Consider the following 21,719-nt stretch of genomic DNA (forward strand, 5'->3'; position numbering starts at 1 on the left):
TTACTCTTAGGGTAGCAGTTGCTTAGTCTCAGCTGAAAGCCTGTATTTTACTGGAGTCTTTTTACCTTGGTGGGCCTGAACTCTAGTCTTTATTTCCCTAACCCGAAAAGTCTGCCAAAATTTCTGCTCGCCTCTCTTCTCTATCCTCCCTACTGGTGTTTCTATTTGGTTTCCTGATACATTGCTCTGCATAGCTTAGGAGGGAACGTTGCATATAGAATTCTGGGCTCACTTCTCTGTGATTCCATCAGGTTCTGGCCATCTTGGAGACTCTGAATGGCAGCCTTTGTCTGCCCAGCCTAGTGGGAATGCTGGAGGAACCAGGCTGCAGTTTTACACTTGGCCTTTATATTCTGCACACAGATCCCAGTGTCCTGAGTGAAAAAGTAAAAATGTGGGGCCTACTCCATTGTGCTTCCTTCTCTAAAATCTTGGCCCTATATGCCTTGCCTGCCCTGGTTTCTCTCCAGTGCCTTCATTTACTTGTTTGAATTTAGTTTTTCCTTTCTACTTGGTTTTAGTGGGAAGGATAGTCTGATACAAGCTACTCTGTCTTGGCCAGAAGTGGTAGTTCATCCTGCAAGTTTGATATGTAATATATTTGCATTATCATTGGGTCAAGATATTTCCTAGATTTCACATGACTTCTTTTAACCATGGATAACTTATATGTATCTTGTTTAAAATTCAAACATGTGGTACCATTTGTAGTTATCTTTTTGCTATTGATTTCTAGCTCAATTGCATTGTGGTTGGAGACCATAGTCCAGATATTCTCAGGTCTTTGAAATCTGTTCAGAGTTGTTTTATGGCCAGCATAGGTCCAGTTTTTATAATTTTTATATGTGTATGCTTAAAAAGAACGTGTATTCTGTAGTTAGTGGGAAAATTGTTTTATATATGTTCTGGTCTGAATGTTTGTATCCCTCAAAATTCATATGTTAAAACTTAATTTCCAATGTGATGGAATTTAAAAGTGGGGCCATTAGGAGGTGATTGGGTCATGAGGGCTCCACTGTCATGAATTGGATCAGTGCTATTGTAAAAGAGGCTTGAGAGAGCCTGTTTCTTTCTTTCCTGATGTGAGACACATAGGAGGCACCATCTATGAGGAACAAGCTCTCATCAGACGCCAAATCTGCTGGCACCTTGATCTTGGACTTCCCAGCCTCTAGAACTATGAGCAGTAAATTTCTATTGTTCGTCCATTACCCAGTCTAAGGTATTTTGTTATAGCAGCCCTGAGGAACTAAGACAATATGTCTGTTAGGTCAAGTTTACTAATTGTTCTACATACAGTAGGGATATTTTTTTTGTCTGCTTGTTTTATAAGTAACTAATAGAGGGTATGAAAATATCTTACTATGATTATGGACTTATCCGGTTCTCTTAATTCTGTCAAATTTGATTTTATTTTGGAGCTTTATTATTCGGTACACATAAACTTAAAATTGTCATATTTTCTGAGTGAATTGAAACTGTTATCATTATGAATTGTCCCTCTTTGTTTCTAGTAATGCTTTTTGCCTAAAACTCTACTTTGCCTAATACTAACATGTAATAGCTTTACCAGCTTTCTTTTGGTTTGTATTTGTATAATATATTTCCTTATACTTTTAATCATTTAAAGAGTAGGTGGCTGTCCTTCCCCCCTTCTTTTTTTTTCTTTTTTTTTTTTTTCGAGATCTAGTCTCGCTCTGTCACCCCAGCTAGAGTGCAGTGGCATCATCATAGCTCACAGCAACCTCAAACTCCTGGGCTCAAGCAATCCTCCTGCCGCAGCCTCCCAAGTAGCTGGGACTACAGGCATGCGCCACCATGCCCAGCTTATTTTTTCTATTTTTTTAGTAATGACGGGGGTCTTGCTCTTGCTCAGGCTGGTCTCGAACTCCTGAGCTGAAGCTATCCTCCTGCCTTGGCCTTTCAGAGTGCTGGGATTACAGGCATGAGCCACTATGCCTGGCCCAGGCTATCTATTTTTTTTTTTAACACCTGTGTCAACCTCCAGAACCAGGCTACCTTTTTATAGCAGACAACCCTGGAAGATAGAGATAGGGTCTCCTTCTAGAGCGGAGAGTAGGTTTGCTTACTTTTCAGTATAATAAAGATAGTATCTTCCTCTGGAGCAAAACTTAGATTTGCTTACTGCTGATTATAAAAGATTCAGGTTTCCAAGCTCAGGGTTTCTTTCTTGTAATGCAACATTAGCAAGTGTCACCTGACCCTCTTCATGTCACCCTATGGGAATTGGATCACAGGGAATTGGCACAAATGCTGATACTCTGGCTCCTCTTATTGCTGTGAGTAATAAAGTGCCCTTTGTCTTTGACCCAGGAATCTTGTGTCTTCTACCAGCATCCATGAAACTGTGTCAGGCTAACTTGTTAGTTTGCAAGTAGGGCAAAATCTGAAACCTTTCAGAGTCCCTGACAGAACCCTAGACATTAAAAGATACATCCTTGGCTTACTGAACTGTATAATTGGTACATTAGTGTCTTGCAGAAGGTCTTAGAACCCTTAAACTCCATTTATCCCTTTCCAGGCTTCTATGTCATGTGTCGTTTTTTTTATATTACTTAGTTTTTATCTAAAACCCGACAGGACTTTATACGATCAATATTTACTTAGATTAGCCCACACATTTAGCATGCGATGATGCTTCCTTCTGTCTTGCCTATTGACCGTCCATTATCTCTGGCTTTCATTGTTGAAAAGCCAGCTGTCATTCTAATGTTTTCCTTTAAAGATAACTTTTTTCCTCTGCTGTTTTAAATATTTTCTCTTTGTATTTTGTTTTCAGCAGTTATAATATGGGACATATATCCATTATTACCGTGTTACAATATGTTGAACTGCATGTATCATTATCAGTTATTGTTACGTAACAAACTACTCCAATACTTAGTGTCTTATAGCAATAATCACTTAGCCCACAAATCTGCAGTTTGAGCAGAGCTCAGTGGGAAGGCTCAGTTCCACTCCATATGGCATCAGCTGGGGAGCTTGCCTGCGGGATCAATTCTAAGGTGACTCACATATAATTAATTGGCAATTTAGTGCTAGATGCTGACTAGGATTTCACCCAGGGCCAGGGGTCCAGGACCAAGAGTCCTCTGCATGGATTGCCTTAGCTTCCCCACAGCATGATGGCTGGGCCCCAAGAGAAAAGAAGTAGAAACTGCCAGTCTCCTAAGGCCTCAGTCTGGAAACTGGAACAGCATCACTTTTGCCACCTTCTATTGGTAAAGCAGTTACAGAGCCAGATTAAGGGGTGAAGAGATAGAAATTCCCACTGCTCAGCGGAACGAGTGTCAAAGATTTGGGGGCCACGTTTTAAAACCTCCATGAGGTGCCTAAGTGTTGATTTCTGGTTCTGTTGTTTTGTTTTTGTTTTGTTTTTTGGGGGGAGCTTATAGGGTATTTTAAATCAATGGAATAGTTTGTTGTTTTTTAAAAAATAAGTTTTGGAAAGTTTGAAGATGTCAACTCTTCAAATATGGCTTCCATCTAATTGTTTTCTGTTCCACTTCTTGCTCTCCACTTATACGTATGTTAGATCTTTTCATTATATGGTGTATGTCTCTTATCTGCTTTCCTGTATTTTCCATCCTTCTGTCTCTCTATGCTTTATTCTGTTTACTCTTTCCTGACTTATCTTCCTATTCTCTTCAGCATTGTCCAGTCTGCTGTTATATCTACCTATTGAGGTCCTAATTTTGGCAGTTGTATTTTTTAATTCTGTAATTTCCATCTGATTCTTTTTTTTTATAGTTTAAAGTTCTTTGCCAAAATTTTAAAATTTCCTGTTTTAACCTCTTGAATATTATCACAGTTATTTTAAAGTCTGTGTCAGATAACTTCAGTATTTATAGCCCCACCCCACTTGTAGATCTGTTCTGTTAGATATTGTTTCTGTTGGTTTTCTTTCATGTCTTATCTCCACATGTGCCTGGTGAGTTTTGATTATGTGCTGGACATTGTATGTGCAAATACGCTTTGCATGTTTGTACTGCAGAGATAATGTGAAGCCTAGTTTGACATTTCCTCATTCAGAGGGGATTTATTTTTGCTTCTTCCAGGTATCTGGGAGCACTCTCAGTCAGGATAACCTCAGTCCAATTTCTGGAACTGAAATTGTTTGAGGCCAAGCTGCAGTCCATGGGAGGGCCTATTTATGTACGGCTCACCCTTATTCCTAAGCTGTAGTCCTTTAGAATCCCAGCCCAACGTAAGAGATGCTCATCAGGGCTCTCTCCTTGGCAGATCCCCAGACTCCTGTCCCGGTGTCCTGAGCCCCTGAGGCTGCTAAAGGTGCTACATGTCCCCCCGTCCTATCAAGTAACAGCAGCCTGAACACTGGTCTCAGTTCCTGGGTTTCCATCAATTCTTCAAGCCTGGTAACTCATCGCTGTCTTTTTAGGTCTCCAGTGTCTGTAAGCAGATGCTTTTTATAGTTTGTCCAGCATTTCTGGTTGTCCTCGGTAGGTGGTCTGTTTCACATTACCTAGAGCCATTCATGGAAGTGGAAGTCCTCAGAGACCCATTTTCTTCTAGGCCGTTCTAATCAGCATTCAAATGCTCGATGAAACTTTCCCCGTTAGCTATCTCTCCCTTTATTTGCTCTCCTCTACAGTAAAACGCCTCAAAAATATTCTCTATACTAGCTGTCTCCAATTTCTCACATCCCATTCTTTCTTAAATCCACTCCGGTCGGGCTTGGGTGCCCACCACTCCACTGGAAGCACTCTTGTCAAGGTCGCTCAGGCCTCTGTGATAATAGCTCCAGTGATCAGTTTTCAGTTGGCATTGTATCTGACGTGTCAGCAGTGTTTGGCGTGGGCACTCCGGAGTTAGGAGGCTGGTGAGATGGGGGCGGGGCGAAACCAGCCAAGGGGAATGAGGAATGGCTTCCTTCCACCTCCTCCTGTCTTATTTTCTTCTTGTTGTTGTTTCTGGAGCACTGATTACCTTATAGTCTACTTCATGTACTTCCTTATTTTGCTTTTCTACTTTACGCATTTTGTTGATCTCCCCGTAATAACGTAGGCTCCAGGAGGACAGGGCATTTTATGCATTTTGTTCATTAATTTACCGCTCCATTTAGAGCAGTGTCAGGCACAGATCCTGTGCGCAGCCGATAGTTACGCGATTGCACTCCCTGGGGAAGGACAGGCCTGCCCTGTTGAGCCAGCACTCTCTGGGCACTGCCTCCACTGGACCCCGGCTGGCTGCAGGCTTTAGGGGTGTTTAAGACAAAACCTTCTGGTATGTTGAAAGCCCTAGTCAGAACTTCAAGCAACCACCACTGACATGTAATGGGTATGGTTTTGAAAGTGCTTTTGCAGAACTTTCTCATCTGTCCTCACAGCACCTCTGGGAGGTTGGTGGAGTAGGTGCAGTTAGTCTCATGTTTCATATGGGGCTCAGATAGGGAAAGGGTTTTCCCAAGGTCACACAGCAACTTAATAGCAAGACTTGGACTCAAACCCAACTCTTTAAATATGAACAAAACTTTTTTTCTGCCTATAAAAATAATATATGTTCATAATAGAAGATTTAGAAACTGCACAAATGGATAAAGGAGAACAGTTAAATTATTTATCATGCTTCCCTGCACATTTTATCACATTGCCTCCTTCCTCCTTTTTTTTTACATGGTTAAGATCAATCACATTGTGTTTTGTTTTGTTTTTTTTTTGAGACAGAGTCTCTCTCTTGCCTGGGCTAGAGTGCCGTGGCATCAGCCTAGCTCACGGCAACCTCAAACTCCTGGGCTCAAGCAATCCTTCTGCCTCAGCCTCCTGGGTAGCTGGAACTACAGGCATGTGCCACCATGCCCGGCTAATTTTTTCTATCTTTAGATGTTTGGCCAATTTCTTTCTATTTTTAGTAGAGACGGGGTCTCGCTCCTGCTCAGGCTGGTCTCGAACTCCTGAGTTCAAGCAATCCTCCCGTCTTGGCCTCCCAGAGTGCTAGGATTACAGATGTGAGCCACCGCCCTCAGACACATTGTGTTATGTGAAATTTGTATCCTGCTTTTTTACTTAACTTTAAACAGTTCCGCGTTCTTTTAATATCTCATTTTAATGGCTGCATGGTATTTCATTACGTAGATGTACCACAATTTAGATAATATTCCATTGCTGGACATTTAGGTTAAACAACTTATTTAGTTCCTACGATGTACAAAGGGTCAGGTACTTGAGGCTGGAGCTCTTAAATGTGGCAATTAAATGAGAAAGTGGATATGACAGAGCTGGTGAAATAAAATATTAATATAAAAGCACCGCATGATGGTACCGAAGAAAAGAAAGAAAGAAAAGAAAGTCTTTAAAAAAAAAAAAAGCTGAAACTGAATTCCATTTAGATGTGCATGTAGCCGTGTGTGCGTGCGGGCCCCGGGTAGGGGACTCAGGCTGGAGCGGGGCGGGCCTTAGCTTTCTGATTCCAGCAGGTGTGTGGGCCGAGGGTCCCACCCGGCTCATTTCTGTGTCTGCCTCTGTCCTGGCTGCACAGACTCTTCCAGCTGGAGTCGGAGGCCGATGCCCTGGTGAACTTCCAACAGTATACCTCCCAGTTGCCGCCCTTCTACGAGAGCTCCGCCCAGGTGATGCACACCGAGGTCCTGCAGCACCTGACTGACCTCGTCCGCAACCACCCCAGCTGGTCGGCGGCGCACTTGGCGGTGGAGCTGGGCATCCGCGAATGCTTCCATCACAGCCGCGTCATCAGGTGGGCAGGGGGACACGAGCGTCTGGACAAGGTGTTTGCCCACTTGTGTGGGCAGGTGGGGCCGTGGGGTGTCTCTCAGTTCTGCCTCCGTTCTCCTCCAAGTTCGACTTACAGAGAAGCAGCATTGCTCCTGAGTTAGAGCGTAGGGACGCTTACTAAAGTCAGAAGGAGCAAGTGCTTACTGGGTGCCGTCCTCTGGGAGCTGATTTATACGTACCACAAAACCGAATCCGCCCAATCCCCTGGAATTATTGTCATCCCAAAGAGAGCAAGTCCCTCAGCTGGAGAGGGCTCAAGAAGGGCTCAGATCCTTGGGGTCTCCTTCCAAATCTGGTTGCCCTTCTGGAAGCGGGAATGCCTCCTTTTGTACGTCCATTCAGCCAGCAGGTATATCAGCTATTGCCTGCCCTTGCACAGAAAGCCAGTTGGCCATCTCCCCCAGCGGTAGCCACACGTCCTCTGGTTCTCCACCCCAGGCAGCTTGTTTCAACTCCCAGGCCTAAAGCTTAAAACTTCAGTGTACTTTACAGTTTACAGACATGATCTTGGACAGCATGGCATCTAATCTCACTTAGCTCTGTCCATTCCCTGGGCCAGGCACAGCAGGCTGTGTGGGTGTGGATATTGGAGCCCAGAGAGGTTGAGTGAATTGCCCTGGGCTAGGGAGATTTCTGCATCCCGCCACCCTTTTCTATGCCAGCTCACTGCCCACTTCGTGCTGGTGCGGCTCTGCCATCTCTCATACGAGTGTGCAAACTGAACTAAAACCCAATACAAGCCACATGAGATAGAGATGAATTGTGAATCAGCCCTGAGTTTGAACCAGCCAGCTTGAGCGTGGCAGGAATGCTCTCAGACACACTGGAATGTTGAATTCCCTGCTCTGCACTTGGGTGTCCCAGCACCCCCGCCACCTTGTGCCATGTGCCTGCTCACCTCCCTGCCCTCCCTGCAGCTGCGCCAATAGCAGGGAGAACGAGGAGGGCTGCACTCCCCTGCACCTGGCCTGCCGCAAGGGCGACGGGGAGATACTGGTGGAGCTGGTGCAGCACTGCCACGCCCAGATGGACGTCAGCGACAACAAGGGAGAGACCGCCTTCCATTATGCCGTCCAGGGGGACAACTCCCAGGTGCTGCAGGTGAGTGAGGGGAGGGCCAGGGTGATAGGTACTGACACCTCCCTGTGCCCACAGTTCTCTTTGGGCCCCTGGGCTCAGCCGTCACTCCTGGGCCTCTCACTGTTCCCCCTTGGTCCTTGAGACCTGAGCTCCTATGTGGAGCGTGCACACCCCTCCCTGGCTCTTGCCTCCTGATGCCTGTCAAGAGAACACATCCTTGGCCTCTTTGCTTGACAACCCTGGGGACGTCCTCCAACCCAGCAAACTGAACTCCAGGCCCAGTTCCAGTCACTTACGCGAACTAAACTAGTTCCGCTTTTCCCGAGCACCTCCTGTGAGCCAGACCCCTGCCTGGAGGGGCTCCTTTATAGGAACTCAGACTAAACCAAACCAAACTCTCTCCACCTCCTGTAGGCATTTGTGCTAAAGATGCTCCTATTAATTTTTTGAATACCTAGGTAGAAGATTTTCTAAAAAATTGTGGGCAGGTAGATGGAGTGATGTTATTTGAAAGCTACTTTATATATTAGGTTGAAAGGAAAAAGCAGGATTTTGAATTCTATTTTATTGTCTAGAATTAGAAGATTCTTCTAAAGGTTACGTCCTTCTCCCTGCCTTGGCATCAGAATGGAACTACGTTATTCTCAGAAGTGTGAATTCATGTCTTATGCTTCGTGCTCCCAGGGAAGGGAATTCCACCCTCGCTGTTGAACTCACTCTCACTGAGCCCCACCGAGCACCAGCGCAGCGCCGCGCAGACCCTGCCTCGTGCGGAGGGCGTGTGTGCTCTTCTCGGGAGTCGTGCAGACTCTAGCTGTGCTTTATTGAGTGCCAGTTGGTGCCTGGCTCTATGCAGAGTGTTGTATGTGTTCTAGTTAATTCTCACAATGCTCTCATGGGGTGGGGGGCATTATCCTCTTTTCCTCTCCAAAGAAACTGGGGTTCAGAGGAGTTAAGTGTGCCCAGGGCAGGGGGCCACAGAGCTGACAGGGTGGGGCCTCTACGTCAGCCCCTCGCCCTCCCTGCTGTGGCTCTGGCCCAGTGGGGGTGTCATGCAAATACACAGTGGTCGTAATTAACCTCAGGGAGACACATTCTTCCAAAAGTGAGAAAAGAAAACTCTCCCAGCTCTCTTTTTAATACTGGTATTCTTTTATTGGAAACATGATACCTGCATGTAGAAAAAAAATCAAGCAGGACAGAAGGAAAGTAAGACTTGCTCCCACCCAGACCCCCACTGCCCTCCCAAGGCACGATCCCCTGTTAAGTTTCTGGGTTCAGAAATGTTTCATATGAGCCACACACACGCCAGGTAGACTCCTGGTTCACACTGGCACAGTCAGCTTCTTCATGTACTCCCACCTGCTTTCCCTGTTGCTTCTCTTTACATTCTTTTTTTTTTTTTTTTTTTTGAGACAGTTTCACTCTGTCGCGCCAGCTAGAGTGCCGTGGCGTCAGCCTCGCTCACAGCAACCTCAAACTCCTGGGCTCAAGCGATCCTCCTGCCTCAGCCTCCCGAGTAGCTGCAACTATAGGCACACGCCACCATGCCCGGCTAATTTTTTCTATCTTTAGATGTTTGGCCAATTTCTTTCTACTTTTAGTACAGATGGGGTCTCGCTCCTGCTCAGGCTGGTCTCGAACTCCTGAGCTCAAACAATCCGCCTGCCTTGGCCTCCCAGAGTGCTAGGATTACAGGCGTGAGCCACCGTGCCCGGCCTCTTTACGTTCTTATCAGTGTCCTTATGGAGCCAACTTCTCTTCCCCTTTTGTCCCCAGAGAGGGATAGCCCGGTGGGTCTTAGGGCGGGAACACGCAGGGGGCCCTCTGTGTCGGGCTCCCACCCACCCCAACATCATGCCATCAGCTTCTAGGGAAGAACGCGTCGGCCGGCCTGAACCAGGTGAATAACCAGGGGCTGACCCCGCTGCACCTGGCCTGCCAGCTGGGGAAGCCGGAGATGGTCCGCGTGCTGCTGCTGTGCAACGCCCGCTGCAACGTCATGGGGCCCGGCGGCTACCCCATCCACTCGGCCATGAAGTTCTCCCAGAAGGGGTAAGACTTCCCTCCTCACCCCACACCTGGCCTGGGGGTCTCCAGCTCTCGCATCCTCTGTCCTCTGCCTGAGGGGAGCGTGTCCTCCACGGACCTGAGCACACCCAGCTGCAGAGCAGAGGCCCCGGGTCCACAAGCCTTCTTGGGCTGGCCTGCCAGGAAGAAAGTGCTCGATCGTTGTGTTGTGGGTGGGAATCTCGGTTCACAAACTCAGCTGTGCAAGGAATAGAACTTTTTAGATTTTTCTGACCGTGAACCTCCCTCTAGAAACTGGAGAAAACCAATCTTAGTCCTCCTTGGGGTCCCTCCTTTCCAACCCCCGCAGGTGGTACTCCAGTTCTGGAGTTTGATGTGACCTCAAGGCCTAGAGGGGCCCACCCAACCTGCGTCCCCTTCCACCCCAGCCTGTCAGCTCATCCGAGCAGCCCTTCGTGACTGCTGTGCTCTTGGGTTTCTCTGTGCCCGGCTTGAAGCCGGGGAATGCTTGGCAGGGTGGGCGAGGGCTCTGTCTACTTGGGTGCCTCCGTCCTTCCTGGCTGGTGGCACTGCTGGGAGGCAGGTGCAGGTCATGTCTTGGGAGCGCTAGGTCACTCTTTCATTTTTTCACCTGTCCCCAGACTTGGGAAACCCTGGTCTCAGGAAACTGCTCTCCGTGTGTGTGTGTGTGTGTGTGTGTGTGTGTGTGTGTGTGTGTGTGTGTGTGTGTGTGTGTGTGTGTGTGTGTGTGTTGCGTGGGTGTGGAGAAGTGGGATAGAAGAGATGAATATCTCAAAATACTCCCCCGCAGGAACAATATCTAGAATGAACGAATAAATGAGCTGCTCAGTCCCGGGCAGGGTGCTAAGCACTGGCCTGACTGAAGTGAATGGGCCGTGAGCCCTGACCCAAGTAGCTCCAGGACGGAAACACCCAAGTCGCCCAACACCTCGCAGCACAGTGTTGGACGGGTGGGGAGAGGGTGCAAACGGTGACGTTCTTGTCCGCCTGTGGAGTTTTCCCTTTGTCTTGTGCTGCACCCGCCTTGCTGGTCCCCATGAGGCATTGCTACCTCTCTAGGGTCTGGGCCAAGCCTAGACAAACCCTCCTTGCCTTGACTCTCCCAAGCGCAGCCAAAATGAACTAGCACTGTCAGAGAGACTGGACCAAGTGGTTAGAGAAAACACCAGCCCCCCGGTAGTGAGGTTACCTGGTAGCACCTGAGTGAACATAAAGTGACGGGTGATGCTCTGCTGTACCCAAAGGGCTGGCCCATGGCCCCACTCTGGCTTGACTGCAGCCACCCTGCGCCTTGCGGAGCAGGAGCCCGATAACTGCCCAGTTTGCTCACTCCTCAGACACCCTCAGTCCCCACCGTTCCCTCTCTGCCGCCACACAGGCCGTGCTGCCTGGGACTGGTGTCTGATCACACAATAGAGTCTTTGCACAGAAGACAAAGGGAGTGGTTCCTACCTGGGGTGGCCCCCAGCAGGGAGATCCGTTTTCCACGGGGCAGCAGCACAGCCCTGCTCTGAGAACCCCACAGGCCAGACTTGGGCCCCTCTGCTGTTTTCCCGACTCAGCTGGCTTTTACACCAAGCTGGGTTTGTGCCTGGGACTCTCGGACGATTGCGCCGCCGGCCAGGGAGGGGAGAAGATGATCCCAGGCAGAGAGTTGGGGGCTGAGCCGGAGGCTGTGCAGGGGCTGCACCTGGTGCTCAGAGAAGGTGCTCAGGCGGTGGAGTTCAGTGGGGGTTCAGGGCAGGCTTTGGGGAGCCACACGTGGAGACCAGCTGGGGCCACCGTGGCTTTCTCTCAGCGGACACTGGGAGGCCCCAGAGGGCCCAGGGAGGGAGCTGGGCCCAGCGCCTCGGGCTGCAGGGGGATGAGGCGCATAGATGGCATCACACCCACAGTGACAGGTGGGCACTGTCCAGTGCCGCTGCGGCAGCCACTGTGCTCAGCCTTTATGCGCGCTGTTTCGCAAGGAGCCCACGCGTTTTATCCCCTTTTAATGACGAGGAAACCAAGGCGTAGAGAGATTAAGCAACTTGGGCAAAGTCAGGCAGTCAGTAAGTGTCAGAGCTGGGAATGACACCCGAGGGCTATCCCTAGTAGCTGCACTCTTCTTCTTTTTTTATAAACAGCTTTAGTGAGAGATAATTCACATGCCATACAATGCACCTATTTAAAGTGTACAATACAATGGTTTGGGTATATTACATTGATTTTAAAAACCGGTAAAATATATGTAACAAAATTTGCCATTTTAACCATTTTGAAGTGTGCAATTCAGTAGTGGCATTAATTACATTCACAACATTGTGCAACCATCACTATTTCTAAAATTTTTTTATTACCCTAAACAGAAACTCCGTAACCCTTAATAACCCCCCATTCTCCCCTTCCCCCAGCCCCCGGTAACCTCTGATCTGCTCTGTGTGTCTGTGAGCGCCTGGTCTACGTGCCTCGTATAAGCGCAGTCAGACAGGATTTGTGCTTCGGGTCTGGCTTGGTCATTTAGCGCAGGGTCTTCAAGGTTCATCTGTGTCACAGAACGTATCAGAATTTCCTTTCTTTTTAAGGCAAAATAATATTTCCCGCGTGTGTTTATCCTTTCGTTCCTCTCATCGGTAGGCTGCTGGGTGGTTGTGAATAACGCTGCTGAGTGCTCGGGCCTGCAGAGAGCCGGTTGTGTCCCTGCTTTCCGGCCTTCGGCTCTGTCCTGGGGAGTGGAAGGCAGTTGCAGTCCTAACCACTCTGCCGTGCTGCCCACTCCAGGATGCGGGTCACCACGTGAAACACCAACAGTGCAGACAGGGGATGGGGAGGTGGCCGGTGGCTGTGTGCCAGGCACAGACCTAGGCTCTCAAATGCCTTGTCTCCTTTAATCCCAAGCTACTCCCATTAGCACTGTCCCTGTGTTGCAGATGGGCTCAGCTTCCAGAGGTCACCAGTGAAGAAGTGAGGGCTTGACTTCAAGCCTGTCCAACTCTAAAGCCAGCACCGGGCAGAGTGATTGTTGCTGGCTGCAGTCACCAGAAAGGCTTCCTGGAGGAGGGGGTTAGATGTGCCCCGAGGGGCTCAGTACAGCCATGGCGACAGACCATGGTGCGCGTGCTGCTGGATTTGCTGCAACGTTATGTGCAGGCGAAGCTCTCCCTAACCAGTAGAGGAAGCCCTAAATCATGGCCTCATCCCTCGCCAGGTGACCCCACTGCTGCTCACTGGCATCTCTCTCCCCAGGTGTGCTGAGATGATCATCAGCATGGACAGCAGCCAGATCCACAGCAAAGACCCTCGCTACGGAGCCAGCCCCCTGCACTGGGCCAAGAACGCAGAGGTAGAGTGGGGGCAGGGCGGGGTCCCCGAGCCCTTGGGTCCTCAGGGCCTGCAGGAAGGAGGTTCCTGAAAGGGCTCTGAGGACAGCAGTTGGGGGCTGATCTCGCAGTGGTCCCAGGGCAGATAAGTCGACAGGGAGCTGAGATCCTGGCATTGCTTGGCTGCTCATGGGCTGGGTGGCGATGTCCCCTCTGTGCCTCGATTTCTTCATCCATGAATCAGGGGCCTTCTGGCCTTTGGAGGTGTTACGAAGTCAGCGAGGTAGTGCATGAAAAAATCCTGCACAGACTGTAAAGGTGTGTGACGATGATGATGATGATGATGATGGGGATGGAGATGACGGTGGTGGTGATGAGTCCAGTGCTCCCACAGAGCCTGGCTGGGCATCTCCTCTGGGTCTCTCTCTAAGCCAAGCCCTGCCCCCTGGGAAGACGGGGGCCTCTGTTCCCATCACAGGAAACACAGCTTGGCAGGGCCCTGGATGCCCAGAGGTCATGCCTACTCCCCAAACGTGATGGGCCAGGAGGGAGGGGACTGCCAGCTTCAGGGGTGCCTCTGTGTTCCAGGAGCTGGACACCAAGTCAGGCCCTCTCCTGTGTGGCCTGTCATTCATTGGCACCACACTGTGCATTCCCATTTCCACAGAAGAGAAACCTGCGATGCCAGGGCTGTAGTGACCTGTCCAAGCGTAGATAGCTGGGCCTAGTGGGGCCGGGCTCTGGGCACAGGGGTGTCCAGACTCCCCAGGGCTGCTGGGTGAACAGGGACGTGGGTTGCCAAGGCCCAGGGAGGGCTTATACCTTTGCAGGGTCCCAGGCAGGGATGCAGGGAGTGGGGCACTTCTGGAACAGGGCCCAGAGGAGCCTTTGCAAGGAGGGATGGGGTCCTGTTAACTCCAGGAAAGGACCAGAAACCTCTTAAAACAGCTGACATGGCTGGGCTCGGTGGCTCACGCCTGTAATCCTAGCACTCTGGGAGGCCGAGGCGGGCGGATTGTTTGAGCTCAGGAGTTCGAAACCAGCCTGAGCAAGAGCGAGACCCCGTCTCTACTAAAAATAGAAAGAAATTAATTGGACAATTAAAAATATATAGAAAAAATTAGCCGGCGGGCATGGTGGCGCATGCCTGTAGTCCCAGCTACTCGGGAGGCTGAGACAGGAGGATCGCTTGAGCCCAGGGGTTTGAGGCTGCTGTGAGCTAGGATGATGCCATGGCACTCTAGCCCGGGCAACACAGTGAGACTCTGTCTCAAAAAAAAAAAAAAAAAAACAGCTGGCACATCTTCAGCTTTTTGTCCCCTGGTTCCTGGGGCACTGATGGTGTGGGAGCCAGTGTCCAGGGCCTCCCCCAGAACTGGGGCCTGCCCCCAGGACTCTTCCTGTTGCTGTAGCCCAATACCCGCAGGCCTCTCAGGGAGGAAGTGGCAGTGCCCAGGTGCCATAGGCCACGGCTGTCCCTGAGTGCCCGTCTCCCACAGATGGCCCGCATGCTGCTGAAACGGGGCTGCGACGTGAACAGCACCAGCTCGGCAGGGAACACCGCCCTGCACGTGGCGGTGATGCGCAACCGCTTCGACTGCGTCATGGTGTTGCTGACCTATGGGGCCAACGCTGATGCCCGCGGCGAGCACGGGAACACCCCGCTGCACCTGGCCATGTCGGTGAGCCTGCGACCCATGCGTCCTCCCCTGCTGGGCCCGACGGGGACATGGGGGAACTGTCAGAGCTGGAGCACACCTCCCCGGCGCTCCCTCCCTTCCTCAGTCCTCAGAATCATTTTCCCTTCCCAGGCTCAGGCAGACCCTGCCTCCTCCCTCAGGAAGCCCTCCACATCGCCCTCTCAGCCCAAAATAATGTCTTCCTCCACTGTGCTCTGGTACCTTTTCCTTCTGTCCCCCTCCCCCAATTTGACATGTGTGTGGTGTGGGAGGGAAAAAGTACAGGTCTGGCTATGAACTGTGGCCCTGGGTAAGCCGTGTCACCTCTGTCAGCTTTGATTTCCCCATCTGGAAGATGGCGGTGTCGATACCTACCTAACAGAGTTGTTGGGAGGATTAAATGGTAGGCACTTGGTCGCTAAGCAGAATGTCTTCATGACGCACGCTGTGCCTGGCACACAGTAAGCATCCTGCAGATGCGAGTGTTCCTTTCATCACCAGGGGAAATCTTCATCTGTGTGTTGTTGTCACCTCCCCTGTAGACTGTAAGCTCCGGGAAGGCAGGGCCTGCTGACACGGCTGGGTAGCGCATGGTAGGTGCTGGTCACGTTTGTTGGTTTATTATAGAGTGTAGTCGCTGCCCTTAAAGCCCTACAGTCTGGTCAGACAACTAGAGTGTGAACATACTAAACCTAGGGGAGGGGGACGTTATTGTGTTACAGACGTGTGCGTGCACATGTGTATGTATCTATGACAATACCATACGTACATAAGTCGGTTTAGCAAGTCTCAGAGTGATAGAGAGACCCCAGGGACTCTAAAAGAAGTAGATTCAGGACAAATTCAAAGATACCATTTTATACCGAAGGTCGTAATTGTGGAGGAGACATTGTTGCTTGAGGCTGAAACTATAAATAAAGCCAGGGACGTTTTTAGCACTGAATGGGTCCTTGGAATGATCCAGTTCAGCAGTTGTCACGTTTTTGGTCTGTTTGGTCCCTTGATACTCTTTTTTTCTCATTTATTGATATATAATAATTTACATATTTATGGGGTACGTGTGTTTGTTACATGCATAGAAGGTGTAATGATAGCTTTATAGAAAACACATGGATTATTACACCAAAACTTGACAAGTTGTAGTTTCTGACATGTAGGTTGCACTGGGTACTCTGAAACCATCTCCGTGAATTTTCATACTTCATTACTTTAAAATCCAATGTTGTCTCTTATACTTTGCATGGATCTTTTATCCTTGTATGAGTTTGTGTTATCCTTGGAAAATATTGGTTCACTTGAGTTTACATAGCTTCCAAATGTTGACTCATTCCATTATACAGTAGCAAAATCCCACATTTGTAAATATTCCCACCAATATCATCAGAAAAGTCTTTAAATTTGGGGAAGCTGTCAAGCCCACCATGGTATATACAAGTTTTATAAAATTCCAACTTTTACTTGAAAGCTCGATTTTTATCCTTGGCAAAGAATACCGTCAGCTGTTTTTCTTGAAGCAACAGGCTCACCGCATCCATTTTTGAGAAACTATCTCCTAAATACCCAAGGATGAACGATCATAGATTGTCTGTCATCCTTTCAAGTAAAAATGGTGTTCATGGGCTGGGCGCGGTGGCTCACGCCTGTAATCCTAGCACTCTGGGAGGCCGACGCTGGCGGATTGCTTGAGGTCAGGAGTTTGAGACCAGCCTGAGCTGACCCTGTCTCTACTAAAAATAGAAAAATTAGCCGGGTGTTGTGGTATGTGCCTGTGGTCCCAGCTACTCAGGAGGCTCAGGCAGGAGGATGGCTTGAGCCCAGGAGTTGGAGGTTGCAGTGAGCTACAACGACACCACTGCACTCTACCCAGGGTGACAGAGCAAGACTCTGTCTCAAAAAAAAGAGAAAAAAAAAATGGTGTTCATGAGAAAAAGCACCTACTTTGGCTGGCAACTCAGTCATACAAGTGCTTTTCCTTGAGATAACCATCATCCTTCGGTGTGCCGCAGAAATGCCTTACGCACACTCTCCATTTTATGCTACGGAACACACACGTGTCAAATTTTATCTCTTCCTGCTTCATCAAGGGCATTCTTAAATGAAACTGGCTTTTTTTTTTTTTTTAATACCGTGAGTGCCTGGGTGTGAAGGAAAGTCTGGCAACTATGACTTTGGTGCCACTGCCTTGATTAGTGCTGAGGCACCGGCAGTTTTATCTGCCATTGTTTTTGTGCCATCAGTGCAAATGTCAACATGGTGCGAAAGGCACGTAACGCCTCGGCATTTTTATGAAAACAATTTTAACCTCAGGGAGCTCTGAAAGGGTCTCATGCATTCACAGGGGTCCACAAATCTCACTTTGAGAAGTGCTGGTGTGGTTCATCGTTTGCCATACTGGGGTTTTTGCCGTATTCGTCAACCACCTTTACAATTATGTGCTTCATCGCTTCTTCAAGGTGGCTTACTTTTAAGATTACTTACATTTATTTTGAAGGAAATGTTATATCCTGTTATTGCCGTAAGTGGTAATAACATAATTGGTAATCCAGTGCCAACCATAAAAGATAACCACAAAAGAAATATGTAAATAATGATGAAAACATGCGTATTTACCTGTGCGTAATGGAACATGAAGAACTGTTTGGAAAACCACATTCTAGACACATCACTTCATCCTCTGGGCAGGGAAATCGGGCCCCAAGAAGACGGAGGTGACAAGACCAGGGCTCAGGTTTCCAGGCGGGTAGTCCATTGGTTTGTCCTGGGAAACCATGCCATGGCCTGTGTCCCTGCCCGGCCTCCAGGTTTTTAAGCGCAGGATGCTCCGTGGAGGGGAGCTCCCTTGAAGGCTGACATGGGGGATGCATTCTCAGTTACCTCCTCAGAGATGGCACCTGGACTGTGTGGACAAGACAGCCGCCCCTGCCCTCCCTCACCCTCTCCCCGCTACTCCAGAAAGCCATCAGCAGCTGGCCTTCCGCACGGCTCCTGAGCTGGGGTCATAGATGCACTGCCTCCTTTGAGGAGGAGCTGGCGGAGCTGGGGCGAGTCACCTCCAGTTTCTACTGGGTTCTTAAACCCTTACCCGGGGTTGCTTTTAGCTCATTTGTCAGGGCAGTGGCCTTCAAATCACAGACTTTGGACTGGGGTGGGCTCAGGAGGGCCTATGAGTTAGTGGATGGATAGGGGGAGGAAGCAGGGGTCCTTTTCTTTCATTTCCCTGAGCTATTGCCCGTCTTCCCCAACAGAAAGACAACGTGGAGATGATCAAGGCCCTCATTGTGTTTGGGGCAGAAGTGGACACCCCGAATGACTTTGGGGAGACTCCTACATTGATAGCCTCCAAGATCAGCAAACGTATGTGCTCTGCACTCTGGGGCCAGTCAGGTGGGGTGGGGTGGGCGCAGGGGCCGAGGAGGAGGGAAGTTCCAGCATCAGGTGCCAGCGTCCTATGCTGACCCGCCCCTGGCTGCACCCTAAGAGTGGCCAGGAGCACCTGGCACTCGGAGAGGGAGCGTCCTTTCTCCAAGAACAGGGGCCCTGGGCAGTAGATATAGGCCCACCAAGGGGCTTGCCTTACTAACGTCCTCTTCCTAGCAGCCCCTACCCCAGCTCTCGAGAACAACTGTGGGGTCACTGCATGTGCTGCACCACACAAGCCCCGTGTGCGCCCTGTACACATAAGCACGTGTGCATGCGCTGTGCACTCGCCCGGTGAGCCCCGCTTCAGAGCTGGACAAAGCAGACCCTCCTCAAAGCAGCCTGGAGCCCCCTCTGGAGGGCTTCAGGGGCTGTGGGGGTTACTGTGGGCGTGATAGTACGAGTGTGTGCGCGTGTGTGTGCACGTGTGTGTGCACGCGCTGTTCCTCGCAGCACGCTTTTCACTTACCCCATCTGTCAAATGGGGTAAGTGCCCACTGGCTGGCTGGTTAGTCCCTTTCAAACCCTGCATGGAACTGTCCATCCAGCATTTTTGAGAATCGCTGAATGTGGCGGTGGGGGCCTTGCTTCCTTGGCTGGAGTGGAAGGAGAGGGGGTCCCCCAGTCATCAGGCAGGGAGACACTGACCTACCCCCTGTCCTGTGGCCAGCCCTAGCACCTTCCCTGGCCCCAGGAAGCTGTTTGGAATGTAACAGGCTAGAGTCAGCAAACGTTTCAGGTTGGGCTGGGTCCTCTGGGGCACCCCAGGTCCCCACACACCCAGGTAGCCTGGTAGATGGGACAGGGGACCGAGTATGGAAAGGAAGGGCCTCTCCCTTGCGTATTGACACCATTTCTGATCCTGTGCCCATCTCCCCTTCTTGAAACTATGACAAGTCATCACCAGGAAGGCACTCTTGACTCTGCTGAGAACTGTGGGGGCAGAGTACTGCTTCCCACACGTCCCAGGGGTCCCCATGGAGCAGGGCTCTGCGGCATCACCTCACCCCATCCTCTCACTGGAAAGAGCTCAGCCCCCACCGATCAGCTTAAACAACCTCGGTAGGCCTCTCCCCTCCCACCCCCGTCCTCCCGCTGGCTGCCAGGCCCTGGGATCAGAGCAGTCCCCACGGGAAAGCGGCAGGGTCCAGAGTGGAGGTTGTTGGAGGGAGCAAGGGGGATGGGGTCGGCAGCTGGCAACCCGTAGATCTCGGAGGCCTGGGCGCCCCTGGCAATATCCCACGTCCATTGCTCCTGAGAGGATGCCCTGGATGCGGTCTCAGGCCTGGGCATTTCCAGTGCGCCCATGAGGTGGGCACCTCCTTGCCTCCTGGGCACTCAGTGTGGGCAGCAAGGAGTACTGTTGGGGGCTGGAGTCCCAGGTTCTCTGGCTTCACCTCTGTCATGCTTTCTGGACCTCAGTCAGGCTTGAGACCTGCGTGCCTCCTTCTGGGCCCCGATGGTGGCTTTCAGACTTGGAACGTGGCCAGGCAACCACAGCATCTACCCTGGTGCATCGTTGGTGCCAGGGAGACACACAGAGGAGATGGGGACCCTTTTCTGGGCTTTCTGTGTGCTGGCCCACCCAGGGACCTCAAGTGTTTTGGGGGGGGGGTCCCCTGAACAGAGAGCAGCCAGGAACCAGTCTTTGACAAACCAGACTTTTATTGTAACTGTTAAGGAAGCAGACAGCAGCACCTCCGGCCTGGTGAGCCCAGGAGAGGCAGCTGCAGTTAGTCCTTCCGGCTCCACCTCGGACTCCCCTCCCAGGAGCTGCCCCCTCCACCTCCCACCTCTGTCTCTCAATTCACAGGCAGTCGCCACCCGAGCCAGGCCGGATGGTGGGCCTGGGGCACGGCGTCAGATGGGTAACGCCCTGGGCCTAGAGAGGTGGCAGAGCCCGTCGTGTCCATGCTAGCCATAGCTTTGCTCCCTCTTGTCCTTTCCCGGCCACCAGCCCAGCACACGTGCTCTTCCCACACCCTCTGCCTGGCACTCTGTCCACCGCCTCTCCTGGCTGCTCCCCTGCTTCCCCCCACCCACTCTGCGGCTTCCTGCCCTGGGGAGCTGGAGACACTCTGCAGCCTGCCCTCCTGCTGTGCTGCTTCTGACTCCCCACTCGGTGGCAGGGCCTGTCCAGGGCCACAGTCACGTGCACTGCTGCACCAGGCACCTGGGGGCTGGGCTGCTAGTCAGGAGGGGCAGCTGATTGCTTGGGTGGGCATGGGGCGGCCTGGGCACAGGGGAGACACAGACGGAGTGGACGGGTGGGCTGATCCCAGAGGCCACTGAGGATTTCCAGACCTGGGGTCAGGACCAGGGCCGTCAGGAGTGGCTGGGACATCTGCCTTCATGCAGGGAGTTAAACCCCGAGGAACATTCCTAACTTGGTCCTTCTCGTTACCTGACCCTGGATGAGTCACGGAACCTCTCTGAGCCTGACCCGTAGGCCCAGGGCGGCTGTCAGCGGCGTCTGCTCTGACACACAGAGAAACACTTGGTGAACCGCAGATCACAGGACACCCCAGCAGTGTTCCTGCTTCAGGGTTTTGGGAGGAAGACACTGAGGAGAGCCGGGGACTGGCTGGGTGGGCTGGGGACACCTTCCCAGAGCAGTGGGCTCCCTTTTCTGCTCCAGCCCGTTTCTCCCCAACACCTGTGGCCCTGGCTCAGCTTCATCCTGGGACAAGGAGCCCTTCAGGGGCAGGTGGAGAATGACAGGGGCCGTGGGTGGGGACCTGCCGGCCCCAGCACGCCCTGCCCTGTGCCTCGCAGAGCTGCAGGATCTCGTGCACATCTCCCGGGCCCGGAAGCCGGCGTTCATCCTGAACTCCACGAGGGACGAGAAGCGCACGTAAGTGCAGCGGGGCAGCCGGCCACCTGTGTGAAGCCTCGACTGGCGCCCGCGGTGGGCTCGGGCCTTTCATCGCTGCCCCACCACAGCCTATGAGGGGGGCCTGCTTCTAGCCCTGCAGTTCTCAGCAGAGACCGAGTCTGAGAGCCCAGTCCTCTCGGTCATTAACACACAGTGCAGGCTCTGGGGGACCAGCATAGGGTCGCACAGCTTGGACTTGGAGGGGCTGGTGGCAGTGCTGACCTCTCTGACCTCCTCGTGGTTGGGGGAGGGGGGAAGCACCCAGGGCCCCTTTGGAGGGATCTCAGTGGCTGCTTCCCGCTGCTCCCACCCCGCTCCTTCCCCTGCCTCCCTCTGCTGCTTTCCCGAGCACCTGCTGTATACCCAGGCCTGCGTGATGGGGCACAAGAGAGAAGCAGCCCAAGCCCTGCCCTTTAGGCACAGTCCCTGGTGCCCGGAATCAGTGCCATCCGACACGGAGGTGCCGGGACGAGTGTGTTTGCAGCCGGCCGCACTCTCTCCCCGTCCCTTAACAGCACAGTCCGTTTGTCTGCTCGCCGTTACTTCC

The 21,719-nt window shown here is 51.4% G+C and overlaps 1 protein-coding gene across 3 annotated transcripts in view; it reads left to right on the plus strand.

Moving 5' to 3' along the window:
• Nucleotides 1-21,719, plus strand: part of PLA2G6 (phospholipase A2, group VI (cytosolic, calcium-independent)) — a 43,542-nt gene that overhangs the window by 10,945 nt on the left and 10,878 nt on the right. For 2 of the 3 annotated variants that reach the window (XM_012638154.1, XM_012638155.1), the window contains 7 exons: nucleotides 6,517-6,732; nucleotides 7,688-7,871; nucleotides 9,718-9,905; nucleotides 13,128-13,224; nucleotides 14,701-14,883; nucleotides 18,126-18,234; nucleotides 21,073-21,151. In XM_012638154.1, the coding sequence (XP_012493608.1) occupies nucleotides 6,517-6,732; nucleotides 7,688-7,871; nucleotides 9,718-9,905; nucleotides 13,128-13,224; nucleotides 14,701-14,883; nucleotides 18,126-18,234; nucleotides 21,073-21,151 (1,056 nt within the window). Of the gene's footprint in view, nucleotides 1-6,516; nucleotides 6,733-7,687; nucleotides 7,872-9,717; nucleotides 9,906-13,127; nucleotides 13,225-14,700; nucleotides 14,884-18,125; nucleotides 18,235-19,194; nucleotides 19,360-21,072; nucleotides 21,152-21,719 lie in introns of all 3 variants that reach the window. The other variant, XM_012638156.1, reaches the window with a different exon arrangement.

Source organism: Propithecus coquereli, unplaced genomic scaffold (assembly GCF_000956105.1).
Source record: "Propithecus coquereli isolate 6110/MARCELLA unplaced genomic scaffold, Pcoq_1.0 Scaffold126, whole genome shotgun sequence".
Classification (NCBI taxonomy): domain Eukaryota; kingdom Metazoa; phylum Chordata; class Mammalia; order Primates; family Indriidae; genus Propithecus; species Propithecus coquereli.